The sequence below is a fragment of the Ictidomys tridecemlineatus genome, chromosome 7 (genome assembly GCF_052094955.1).
Source record: "Ictidomys tridecemlineatus isolate mIctTri1 chromosome 7, mIctTri1.hap1, whole genome shotgun sequence".
NCBI classification, from domain to species: domain Eukaryota; kingdom Metazoa; phylum Chordata; class Mammalia; order Rodentia; family Sciuridae; genus Ictidomys; species Ictidomys tridecemlineatus.
Window position 1 is genome coordinate 145,518,910 of NC_135483.1, and position 14,123 is coordinate 145,533,032.

The 14,123-nt window shown below is 36.9% G+C and overlaps 1 protein-coding gene across 2 annotated transcripts in view; it reads right to left on the reverse strand.

Moving 5' to 3' along the window:
- Pde11a (phosphodiesterase 11A) overlaps positions 1-14,123 on the reverse strand; it is a 381,907-nt gene that overhangs the window by 150,781 nt on the left and 217,003 nt on the right. For both annotated transcript variants that reach the window (XM_005324647.4, XM_078017653.1), the window contains exons 8-9: positions 13,040-13,107; positions 11,673-11,765 (exon numbers count right to left, since the gene is read on the reverse strand). In XM_005324647.4, coding sequence (XP_005324704.2) covers positions 11,673-11,765; positions 13,040-13,107 — 161 coding nt within the window. The remainder of the gene's footprint in view (positions 1-11,672; positions 11,766-13,039; positions 13,108-14,123) is intronic.

The following is a 14,123-nucleotide window of genomic DNA, read 5'->3' on the forward strand; positions in this document are numbered from 1 at the left end:
CTGCGACCTTCTTCACCAAAATCCACAATCACAGTCAAATCATGAGAAAACATCAGACAAAGTCTATTAAAGAGTCATGCTACAAAGCATCTGACCAGCACTCCTCGAAACTGTCAAGGTCTTCAAGAAAGGAAAGTATGAAAAATTGTTACAATCAAGATAAGCCTAAGAAGACACAATGTCTAAATGTAGTAGAGCGTCATGGATGGGATCCTGGGACAGAAAAGGGATATTTGGTAAAGCTAACGAAATCTGAATAAAGTATGCACTTTAGTCAACAATAAGATAGCAATATTTGTTCATTAATTAAAATAAATATACTATACTGATGTAAAATATTAAGAACAGGGTAAATTGGGTATGGGGTATATTGGAACTCTGTACTATCTTTCTAATTTCTTTGTAAATCTAAGCTGTCTTAAAAATATAGCATATTTTTAAAAAAATTATATCTGGCTCAATGTTGATACTTCCATAAAATATCTAAATGAAAACCCAAAACCATCACTAAAACTGATAAACCACTAGTAGAATCTAAGAAGAATTTTTGCCATTTATAAGTTAGATGCAGCTTAATTGAGAAAAACAACTAGTGGCTTAACCATGCTTCACTCCCTGAAATGAAGCAGATCCCCAGCCTGAAAGCCATGAAAGTGCTGTTCCTCAGGCAATCCCAGGAGGGCGCTGTTCCTTTCTTTGCTGTCAGGTTGTAGCCCAGGATCTGTACTAACCAGAAAATTAATCCATTCAACTTCTGAAGAATGGCAGCTATTTTTTAAGTATTAGCATTCATATGGGGGGGAGTCATTGTAAATAAAGTACTGTATGAATGGGGAGACATTAAAAGTTATTATTATTGACATTTTTATGAGCACTGTGCTAAAAATTTATTTGAATTATTTCATTTCATCCTCATCACAATCCTACAGGGTTGGAAAGTAAGGACAATAAAGCACAGATAATTTATTAGATTTGCCCTTAAATACACAGGTAGAAAGTAGCAGAGCTAGAATTAAAATCCTAATCATCTGATTTTCAAGTTCATACTTTAAGTCACTTCACTGTATTTCATAGAATATTCCAGCAGCAGGATTGAGATTCTTGTTGTACTTTATAATTGTGATCTTGTACGTGATGCACTCAATAAACACTTCTTGCATGTGTCCTTTGGCCAGGTTCTATGCTGGCACGAGGACACCTTGGTGAGCCAGTAACACACGTACAACCCTGTATGTAAGGGATCTAGAATCTACCAGAATCCAAATGGAAGAATACACCATTCAGTCCTGAAGAACCACACTGGGTCAATGATTTGTTCTTTTGTTTATATAGCCAAGGGGATGCTATAGGACATGAACGGACAGTGAGAGAAACTCAGGACCATCCAAAAGCCTTGCTAGTTGGTGAACTCTGCATCCTGAAACTTCAAGAGGATGCACCTATGATAATTATTTCATATACATGCTATTGCCTCTCAGAAATCTTATGCTTAGTATCTTCATAAGTACAAGAAGGAAGATCCTCATTAAAACTAGAGCAGAAAACCATACAGGCAAATAGATTTGGATGAAATTTATAAAACAAACAACAAAAAAAAAAAATGAGGAAATGAAGCTCAGCTGTCACTTTCTGAAGGAGGTTCTTCTGAATGTGCCCACAGTGACCCCGTTTCCAGTCACTCTTTATTAAAACATCCTGCTTCATTTTCTTTATGACACAATATCATGAATTCATTTTGTTAATTTATTTGTTTCCTTATCTACCACCTGTCTTCTACTGGAATATGAAGTTCATAAGAATATGAATTGTTTTTCCTCTGCTGAATCTTCAGCACCTAGAACAGTGTCTACCACAAATTAAGTGAAATAAACTAGTCACAAAAGAACAAATGGATTCCACTTATATGAGTTATTTGGAGTACTCGGATTCATAGCCAAAGTGACATCATGGTACATCATTTCCCCAAGGGAGAGTGAGATACTATTTAATGGGTACAACCTCTGGTTAGAAGATGAATAAAATCTGGAACTGGAGGTAAGAGACAAAATAAAGTGGCATTCCGTTGGTATCCTGTGAATCCAGCTCATAGGACAAAATCTCTCCTTGGAGCTTAGGAAACACCTTCTGGGGGAATCATCTGTCTTCCCTTACTTTTAGAAAGTAGATTGGTTCTGAAACAATTAATAATGTGAGGAGAAAGCCTACAGATTGGGACAAAATCTTCACCACATGCAGCTCCAATAAAGCATTAATCTCCAAACTCAAAAAACTTAACTCCAAAAAAAAAAACCAACAACTAAATAACCTAATCAGGAAATGGGCTAAAGAACTAAACAGACACTTCACACAAGAAGAAATACAACTGATCAACAAATATATGAAAAAGTGTTCAACATCTCTAGCAATTAGAGAAATGCAAATCAAAACTACTCTAAGATTTCATCTCATTCCTGTCAGAATGGCAATCATCAAGAATATAGGCAACAATAAATGTTGGTGAGGATGTGGTAAAAAGGTATACTCATACATTGCTCGTGGGACTGCAAATTGGTGCAACCACTATGGAAAACAGTATGGAGATTCCTCAGAAACCTGGGAATGGAACCACCATTTGACCCAGTTATCTCACTCCTAGGCTTACACCCAAAGGACTTAAAACCAGCCTACTATAGTGGCACAGCCACATCAATGTTTATAACAGCTCAATTTACAATAGCTAGACTATGGAAACAACATTGGTGTCCCTCAATAGATGAATGGGTAAAGAAAATATGGTATATATACTCAATGGAATGTTACTAAGCTTTAAAGAAGAGTGAAATTATGACATTTACCATTAAATGGTTGAAGTTGAGAATATCATGATAAACGAAATAAGCCAATCCCACAAAACCAAAGGCCGAATGTTTTTTCTAATATGCAGATGCTAATTGACAATAAGGTAAGGGGCACTAGGGAAGAATAGCATTACTTTTGATTAGGTAGAGGGAAGTAACGGGAGGAGAGGGGAGGGGATATGCGGATAGGAAAGATAGTGAAATGAAATAGACATTATTACTGTATGTACATATGTGACTACATGACCAATATGATTCTGCAACATGTACAGTCAGAAAAATGAGAAATTATCTCTCATCTACGTACAATATATCAAAGTGCAAAAATGCATTCTACTGTCCTGTATAACTAATTAAAAAAAAAAAAGAAAGAAAGTAGATTGGTTCCTTAATCCTCATCTAAGGAAATACACCATTGGACATGGCATCCAGGAAGAGGTCCTTACTGCCAACCCCCCTCAATCCTCCACAGCAACTCTGTACTCATGGCTTGTTAGAGGGGAAGAAGACACAGAGGAGATTGGCCAGCAAGACTACCACTAAAAATGGCTGCCATCTCCTCCTTCTTTGCCCAAGCTTTTCCATTTCAGAATATTGTCATGGCAGACCAAAATGACTGTGGCAGCATGCATTCATTTATTTAATACACTTTTACCAAGTACCAATTATATAAGACACTGAGAGGAAGCTAAGATATGATCACATGCTTCAGGGCACATATATTCTAGCAGAGGAAAACATAGACTCAAAATATAGGGCAAAGACAGACATGGCCATATAGAGAAGGTTTATAGAAAAGACTACATTGAAATAAAGCTTCAAATGATGGAATACTTTGGAGTGGAGGAGGCAAAAATGGAATAGAGAAAAACAAAAGTGGAAAGGATATTACAGATCAGATGGCAGAGAAGCAGGTGGCTGATTTGTAGACTATGAAGAATTTGAGCTGTAAGTAGCATACAATTCTCTGAGAAGAGCAATGAGAGCCAAGGGCAGGAAAGTAGTTTGGTATGAGATTTCTAAGGGCCTCAAAGGTGAGGACATTTGTACTTTGATAGGTGATGGGGGAGTAATTTAAGGTCAATGAGTGGGTGAGTGATGCAGTCTGAAATCTGTTCTGGGAAGAGCAAGTAGAAGACTGTTGCAATTGTCCAGTCAAGAGGTAATGAAGCCCTTAGGAAGGATGGTTGCTGTGGCAATTGTAAAGGAGGAGATAGATGAGACAGGCTTTGGGGAGGTAGAATAAATGGGGTTTGGCTTCTGATTGCATATACCTTTTTCTCACCCTCTGTTTGCTCCTCATTTCTTCTCTCTTATCATAAAGCTGTATGAGGTGTCCCTTAACACACAGACTTATATTTACCGGAAAGTTTCTCATCAGTATTAGGTAAGGCTTCATTTGCAATAACCGTGAAAGACACCCCAAAGTACAATTTGTGTTGCTCACAGTGAAGAAGTAATATTCTATATCCACGTTCATATTGTATTCTCTCTCTATTCTGACTTTTTAAGTAAAATTTCTTAGGATATGACTCTCGGTGCATGAATAGATATTTTTTTTAAAGAGAGAGAGAGAGAGAGAGAGAGAGAGTATTTTTTTAATGTTTATTTTTAGTTTCCGGCGGACACAACATCTTTGTTTGTATATGATGCTGAGGATCGAACCCGGGCTACACGCATGCCAGGCGAGTGCACTACCACTTGAGCCACATCCCCAGCCCCCGAACAGATATTAATACAGATAATATTGGCTACTCATTCAGCATGGAAATCAAAATCATAAAATTAAAGTTAGGAAAAATTATTGGAAAATTTTCTCTTTGTTTCATTATTCAGCTTTAGGAGCTGAGAAAGAAAAGAAATATTGTTAAAAGGAATTTAACAATAAAATTTGGAAGACTGAGGCAGAAGGATCACAAGTTTGAGGTTAGTCCCATACATGAAATGACTTAGTACTTTCATATAATCTATGCTCTGTCTAAATCATCTCTAGATTATTTACAGTACCTAATATTTAATGTAGATGGTTTATAAACAGCTATTATACTGCATTGTTCATAGAAGAATAACATGTTTAGTATAGACATAATTTGTTTTTTGATATTTTCCATTTGTAGCTGATATGCAGATGTAGAACGCAAGGACTCTCTATGGACTTTCCCAGCATTATTTATTTAAATGTTTAAAATGCCCTTCTTATGCCCATTTAACATACCCAAGAGTAAGAACTTACATAGCTTGCCCAAGGCCAATAGCTACTGAATCAGGATTTAATCCAAACTAGACAGATCAGACTAATGCTAAAATCAACACTTTAAATCTTCAACCTACACTGCTTTTTGCTTGGATAAGAGTCAATAGACTACTTCTTCCAGAGATATTGATGCAAAGCAAGACCTAGATTAAAAGTGTATTTAAAATGATGAAGTTCTGGTTTTTTTCCCAGATCAATGAAACAAAGTAACATGTAAAGAAATATACTTTAATATATATGAAATTGTTGATTTAGTAGGGCATTTCAAATCAATAAGGAAAGCAGCCAGTACCAAATAAATACATGGAAATCCGTGGCTGTTTGGGAGAAAAATAAAATACAAGACATGTATTTTGTTTAAAAGATGAGTAAACATACTTCTGGGGAGCCCCGAGCATCAGAGATTATACTCAACCCCACTTGGGGTGAGTCTTCCCAGAAAATTTATCTGGAGAATATTTACTTTCAGAGGATGCCACATTTTTATCAAAAATGCCTAGGGGGAAGGAATGTTTAAAAGAAGCAAATAGTGTTGTGCTGCCTCTCCAGAGTTTCCTGAATATTCAGAGAGAGGCACTGCCATGAGGCACTGGCCAGGCCAGGGATGCACTTGCTTCCTTTCTGGAAGGAAAGGCCTCTAAGACAGGTACTGTCACTGGGGACCACAGGAAGGATTATTTCCGTCCACTCTTATTGCTAGAGGAGAAATGACTGGGTTGAAAAATAAGAGAATGTAAAAAGATTGGGGGAATGAGAGAACTGCATTTAAATGTTACTTTTCTTGGGATAAGATCAAGAGGATAAAGACCAAAGAAAATTTGTAAAAATGGGACAATAGAAGAAGATGAACCTGGCCAGAGAGATGGGAATCTTCTCTTAGGTGCAGTGGAAAAGGTGAGAGGGCTAGCCCAGGTCCTTGGGGAGAAGGGATGGAGAGGTCATAAGGATGGCATGGCATTTGGTTTTGTCTCTCCTGGCTTGCTTTCTTTCTCTTAGCTTTATTATTTATTTTGCTTTTTTCTATTTGGCTGGCTCATTTGTATTCTTATAAAAAGTAGCTCAAATCCTTTATGGGACTAGGTCAATCACACATAAATGTAAATACATACTTTAATAGAAATATTTGCAAAAATACTATACTTTTTCATATTCATGTATAATATTTATAATTACCTAAATTATCTGGAAATTAATATACATTATAGTATATGAAAATTTCTTTCCTGCATTAGGATTTAGTAGCTCTAATGAGTAATTTTTTTTCTTTGTAAAAATCTAAGGATAAATGTTTTTCCATACGTTTGTTGATCAATTGTATTTCTTCTTCACTAAAGTGTCTGTTTAGTTCCTTAGCCCACTTATTGATTGGGATATTTAATTATTTATTGGTGTTAAGTTTTTTGAGTTCTTTACATATCCTGGAGATTAGTGTCCTATCTTGTTGTAGAGTAGGTTAGCATGAGGAACTCCATCTTAAAAATAGCATCTATTTTAGCTCCTGATGATTCTAAGCTGCCCCCAAAGCTTTGTCAGTTACAAATAATCATGGAAAATCCCATAGGAAGTACTGAATGTACCCATAATGAGGATATGGAATAAGGATATGGTTGTATGCATTGCCTCGTATGCATTGTCTCACTAAAGGCTCAATTCAGCTTCTGTACACTGCTTGCTTGCAGTCCCACCAACCCAGATGTGGTTTTTGCCTTTAAAACCCTGAAATGCTCAAACTCTCTCGGGGCTATTCCCTATGGAGACAGTTCTGCTCCTGCAGGGAACAGTCACAGTCCAGCTAATAAAGACTCTCCAATTTAGACAAAGTTGAGATTTGGTGTGTTTTCTGAGTGGTCTGCCCCATGACAATCTGAGGCGGGTGTGGTAAAGATTTTTTCCCATTCTGTAGGTTCTCTCTTCACATTATTGATTGACTCATTTGCTGAGAAGAAACATTTTAGGTAGAATCCTCCCATTGATTGATTCTTAATTTTACTTCTTGTGTTTTTAGGAGTCTTGTTAAGGAAGTCAGGTCCTAACTGACAGGATGAAGATTTGGACCTACTTTTTCTTCTATTAGGCATAATGTCTCTGTTCTAGTGCCTAAGTCTTTGATCCATTTGAATTGAGTTTTGTGCAGGGTGAGAGACAGTGGTTTGATTTCGCTTTGCCACATATGGATTTCGAGTTTTCCTAGCACCATATGTTGAATAGGTTATGATTTCTCCAATGTATGATTTTGGCACCTTTGCCTAGTATGAGGTAACTGTATTTATATAGGTTTTTCTCTGTGTTCTATTTTGTATCATTGGTCTACATGTCTATTTTGGTGTCAATACCATGCTATTTTTCTGATTACACTACTGGTGTGACTCTGTGACACTTCACAGAAGAAGATATATAATCAAACAACAAACATATGGAAAAATGTCCATAATCTCTAGCAATTAGAGAATGTGAATCAAAACTACTCTAAGATATCATCTCACTGCAGTCATAATGGCAATTATCAAGAATACAAGCAATAGTAAATGTTGGTGAGGATGTGGTGAAAAAGGTGCATTCGTTAATTTCTGGTGGGACTACAAATTGGTGCAACCACTTTGGAAAAGCAGTATAGAGATTCTTCAGAAAACTGGGAATGGAAAAACCATTTAACCCAGCTATCCCACTCCTTGGTTTATACCTAGAAGACTTAAAATCAGCATACTATAGTGATGCAGCCTGTAGTTGATGTTTATAGGCTCAATTCACAATGGCTAAACTATGGAACCAACCAAGATGCCCTTCAACAGATGAATGGATAAAGAAAATGTGGCATATATACACAATGGGATATTACTCAGCCTTAAAGAAAAATGAAATTATGGCATTTGCAGGTAAATGGATGAAACAAGAGAACATCATGCTAAGTGAAATAAGCCAATCCCCAAAATCTAAAGGCCAAATGTTTTCTCTGATAAGCAAATGCGGATCCATAGTGGGGAGTGGGTAGGGAAAAATGAAGGAACTTTGGATTATGCAGAGGGGAGTGATAAGAGGGGAGGGTCTGTGGGGATGGGAAGGACTGTAGAATGAGACACACATGATTACCCTGTATATATTTTTGATTACACTATTGGTGTGACTCTACACCATGTACAGCCAGAGGTATGAGAAGTTGTGTTCCATTTGTGTACAAGTCTCAAAATGCATTCTACTGTCATGTATAACTAATTAGAACAAATTAAAAAAAAATAGAAGGGAGACCAGTAAAATAGAAGAGGAGAATCGGGGGAAGGAGGGGAGGTAAAGGGGAGGGTCTGGGGGAATGAAATTGATGAAAATATACAGTTTTATTGGGTGCATGTATGAATATATTATAACAAATCCCACTGTTACATATAATTATAATGCATCAATAAAAAGGGAGAAAATAAAATAAAAACTAAAAAGAAAAAGAAAAAAAAAAGGATCTTAGGTAAGAAATTCTTCTGGATACTCTTGCATATGGATTCTGAGGCCAGGGAGTAGAGTGGATGTAACCTGATCAGTAGAGTTAAAAATCTGACTTCCAGTGGGGTGAGGGTTGCTCAAGGATGGAAGGGAGAAAACCAAATGGAAGCTCTGGGAATCCACTGATGACCCTGGCACAAAATAAAGCCTGCAGAACATTTTAGTTATTGCTACGGTTTGGATGTGAAGTGTCCCCCACAAGCTCACATGTGAGACAATGCAAGAAGGTTCAAAGGAGAAATGATTGGATTGTAAGAGTCTTAATCCAATCAGTGACTTAATCCCCTGATGGGGATTAACTGAGTGGTAAGTGAAGTCATAGGGTGTGGCTGGAGGAGGTGGGAGTTGGGGGCATGGCTTTGGGTTATATATTTGTATCTGGTAAGTAGAGACCTCTTTCTCTGCTCTCTGATCATCATGTGAGCTGCTTCCCTCTACCACACTTGTCTGGTATGATGTCAAGCCTCACCTGGAGCCTCTGGGGGATGGAACTGGCTGAATATGGACTGAGACCTCTGAAACCATGAGCCCTTAAATAAAATTTTCCTCCTCTACACTTGTGCTGGTCAGGTATTTTAGTCACAGTGGCAAAATAGCTGACTAAAACAGTCAACATATATAAGTCAACTTCTTGAAAGGATGAAATTGTCAAAAGGCTCAGTTGATCCAGAAATTTGACAGTGTCAGTAATCATCTTTATGTCTAAGAAAAGAAGGTATCTGAGTTATACAAGCAGGAGGGTATTCACTGCGAACCCAAATAAGCACTTCATGAGACTGTGGCTTAGGATGGTGGATACATTTGCAGGTTCTAGGTATCTGTGAGATATTAGGTACTCCTTGAGGTCAGAAGGGAGTTGGAAATTATGACATCAAAAGTGGAATTTTTCACTGAATCTCTCATCTTGGGTTAGGTGGCCATTCATGTTTCCACAGCTATTCTAGTCCCTTCCCAATGGGAACAAAATAAACTAGGAGGTTATATGAGGAGTGAGATTATGGGGATACATGAGTTATTCTCTGCATGTGCTAATGAAGCCATCTCACAATGAAATAGGTTTTAGTGAAGACCAGTGTATGGAATGGCCTAGCTGCATATTCTTTTCATAGAATGTTCTTCCTATAGTGGCATGAAATGAGAAACAATGGGTGAGGCAGAATTCGATGACAGTGAAAGGGGGAGCACAAATCAACATTTGCTGTTCAAAATTCATGTCCTTTGCCTTTTTTCCAAATCCATGGTGATTTTTCAGTAATAAATATACTACTACAATTTAAAATATATTGCTTATTATTGTTGCTGTAATTTACTGACTGCTCATGAGAACCTTTGCATGCATCATATCATTCAATCCTTACAACTGAGCAAGGTAACAGAGCCACAATTTGAAAAAAGTTGTATACACAGATCTTAATACTCCACTAGTGATTCTTATCTGTGGGTTGCATGTTTACAGTCTGCCCACGTATTAATCCATCAGGTACTACTTTTAGTCCTTACTGTAAATATGCCATATATAAACAGAGCAAGGCTACCTCAGGGGAACAAAAACAACAACAAAATTCCTTACATCACACTTCCCTTCAGTCTTCTTTCCCTCCTTTCCTCCAGTCAAAAACTACTCAATAAATCCCTTCTCTGTGCTAAGCACCCTGCTATGCACTGCAAATAAAAGCACAAAGGATAAAAATCTCCACCTCCAGAATTCACAGTCTGGCCAGAAGAAAAAAAGTATATAGGTAGGTTAGATAACTATAATTTTATGTCTTTTAAATCTCAAGCCAGAGTCCTGTAGGTACCATCAATTTGTCTACTTACACTTCCTTGGTTTTGTCTTTCTACCAAATTGCAGAATATTTTGAAGACTGCAGTGTCTTATATCATATTGCTCTGAGTGCTGTTATCTTGGCACTGACATTTTATCTGCCCTACTTAATAAGTATTTCATATATAAAAACACAATCTTCAGTACTATCTACAGAGTAATGCTGGAAAAAAAGAAAACCAAAAAAAAAATAGATCTTGAATCTATTTCCAATTCCCTTCTGACCTCCTGAGGGCTTGGGGTTGTGGCTCAGCAGTAGAGTGCTTGCCTAGCACGTGCGAGGCCCTGGGTTCAATCCTTAGCACCACATTTAAAAAATAAAGTAAAATAAAGGTATTGTGTCCAACTACAACTAAAAAGTAAATATTAAACAATCAAGCACCTGAGATTCATATGAGAACTTTTTTTTTCTTTCTTTCTTAGGGATTGAACCCTACAGTGCTCTACCATTGAGCTACCTTCCCAGTCCTTTTCATATTTAAAAAAAAAGTTTTTAAAATAATTCTTTTTTTTTCTTTATTTTGTTCATTTATTTATATGCAGTGCTGAGAATTGAACCCAGTGCCTCACACATGCTAGGCAAGGGCTCTACCACTGAGCCACAATTTGAGACAGGGTCTTGCTAAGTTTCTGAAAGTTTCTTTGAACATTTTTCATTGAAAAATGCTCCTGCCTCAGCCTCCAAAATTGCTGGGATTATATATATGCCACTGCACCTGGCAAGAACTGTTCTTTTAGCCCTTAACAGTCTGAGAGGACATTCAGTGTTGGCATGGGGGACAGGTTGGTATTCTCAGTGGGATGTGTGGGTGCTTGGAGAGAAGAAGTAGTGGGATGAGCATCTGGGTCACACATCTTCAGAGTGAAGTTTTTCTCCTTTGATAAGAAGAGCTATGGCTTTTCAGAATATCAATACATATTCAAGTATAAGTTCATAATACATTTTAAATACTAAAAAATTATTTTTGGATTATTACTCTTAAAATTTTAATATTTACAATCTATATCTGAGAATAGGATGTATATGGATAGGCTTCAAGGAATCTGTGAACTCCCTGGAATTATACATAATATTGTGCACATATGTGTATTCTCTAGAGAGGGTCTCTAGCTTCCATCAAATTTGAACCCATGACCCCAAAATTATGCAGACCCAATGAATAAATAATTCAAAATGAAGGAAATAAGTACCAAACAAGAACAATTTTTTTCTTCATAAAATTAAGAGCATTTTAGCTGATGATTTTGATATAATTATTGTACTTACATCAAGAGCCACAGACTGCTTGGCCCAGGACTTCTTCACTTGATCATACATAATGGTGTTATTGATGCCAAGGCCACAAAAGATAACAAAAGCCTAGAAAATGGAAAGCCCAGTAATTAAAATTGTAATAAATCATTGGTAAAACCTAATATGAAAGTAGGCAGTCATCAGGGATGAGTCTGAATGTATAATTTTATTGTACACAGAGGTGGGCCTTGGGGAAATATACAGATTAAACTTCGTAATTACTATTGTCACGTAAGATTTTATAGCTCACATTGCACGTGAGAAAAAAATGAATTTGCCTGGCACAGAGGTGCATGCCTATGACACCAGAGACTTGGGAGGCTGAGACAGAAGGGTCACAAGTTCGAGTTCGGCTGGGGCAACTTTGTAAAACCCTTAGCAATTTAGTAAGACTCTGTCTCAAAATAAAAAGGGCTGAGGAGATATCCCTGAGTTCAATCTTCAGTATCAGAAAAATGAAATAAAATTTAATATTATGAAGAAATTATTTCATAATATTTTAAAACATACAGTATGTTTAAATGTGCTTTTGTTGTTGTAGTTGTGATTGTGGTTATTGTTTGTGGTGTTGGTGACAGATTTCAGAGCCTCACATATACTAGGTAAGTGCTCTACGACTGAGCTATACCCCTAATCCCATTTAAATTTTTAAAATTTTGAGACAAGGTTTTGCTAAATTGCTCCAGCTGACCTCGAACTTGTAGGCCTCCTGCCTCAGCCTTTAGAATAACTGGAGGTATGCACCACAACATCTGGCTAAATGTGTTATTAATTTATTTAAGTTGGGAACTGATTTTAGTAATTACACTGTATTTAACCCAATGCAACTTCTTTCTGTAGCTAGGCCTTAAAATATTTTGGAAAAGAAACTAAATGACCATAAGGTTAATGTTAGGGGAAAAGAGGATTGATTTGGAACCAGTTAATAAAGAAACTGTGAGGTGCCTTTGATTACGAGAAGTAATGATGGGGTTTTCATGGTGGCTACATGGAACAGGCCACAGGAAGCCCATTTGAGGCCATGCTCTCCAGCTAGAGGACTGGAGTGAATGGAAACTTGTAAAGGAAAGGAAAGCGAGGACAATGCACCTAGAAGAGTGGCCTAGGACTGTGAACACACAGGAACAAGACAAGGTTAAGACAATAGCTTCTCGGCACAAAGAGGAGGAGATTCAAATCTTACCTATTCCTCTATTTTTAACTTTACCTTTAAATTTTGGCATATCATTCAAATATAATAATGACTAATAATTATTCATCCTTACAAACATGAGTAAGCTGTGACTAGGAGACTATCAGTGACTCTGCAATGATCCTGGTTTATACATTTATTTTCTTACCTCAAAAAGTCGTTGATCTGCATCATCAAAAGGTTTCCCATCAAGTCTATTCAACACTTGAGCCACCCCTGTGGGAAAAGTTTGGAGTATATCATCATTTTCAGTACACTGTGTCACTATAACAGAGTAGGTCACAGCTGACTCTACTGTACTCAGTTTAAATTCTTATGCATCATGACCCTGATATAGCCAGCATATATCCATGTATCTACATATATACATACACAATTACATATATGTAACTGAGTGTATATGTGTGTGTACATATACCTGTATACATACGTATTTTCAATTACCTCAGTTTTTGAGAGAGGCAGTGTGACTTGGAGATTAAGAATGTAAGTTGTGAATTTACATGGTCTCAGTTCAAATTTGAACTCCACTAATAGCTAGGTGACCCTGACTAAGTTACCTAACATTTTAGCACTGAAATTCCTTGTGCACAAAATGGGAATTAAAAAGTTAACTATCTTAGAGAGTTGTGAAGATTAAAGGGGATAATTTTTAAAGATTTGTTATGTATGTTAAGAAATGTACATGTACATTGTACATGTAGAAGTAAAAAGGTTACTATAGCAAAATAAACACATCCATCAACCCACATAGACATCCATTTTGGTTTTGGTTTTTTGTGGTAAAAGCAGCTAAAATCTACTCATTTATCGTGGATCCTGAATACAGTACAATTTCATTACCCATAACCCTTGTATTATGCATTCCATCTTTGCACTTTTTCATCCTACGTGTCTGTGTCTGCTGCTTTCTGTCCTCTGACCCACATCTCCCCACACTCCTCTCCCTTTACCACTGGTAACCACTGTTTTATTCTCTAGATAGGATAAAGTTTAAATGCTTGTAAAGCACTTAGCATACTGCTCCATATGGAGTAAATATTCAGGAAACCATGGGAATTATTATAAGCAGTGGAAATAAATAGGATACAGTTCACCTTAAAAACAAAGTTTGTCCTGCTGCCTGCGACCAGTGGTTCACGTGGTGCTAACAAACTTTATTTAGGAGTCCTTCCACCTTCCAAAATTCATTTTTAGATGTTTCAGGATATGACTTTCAAAGCACAATAGTC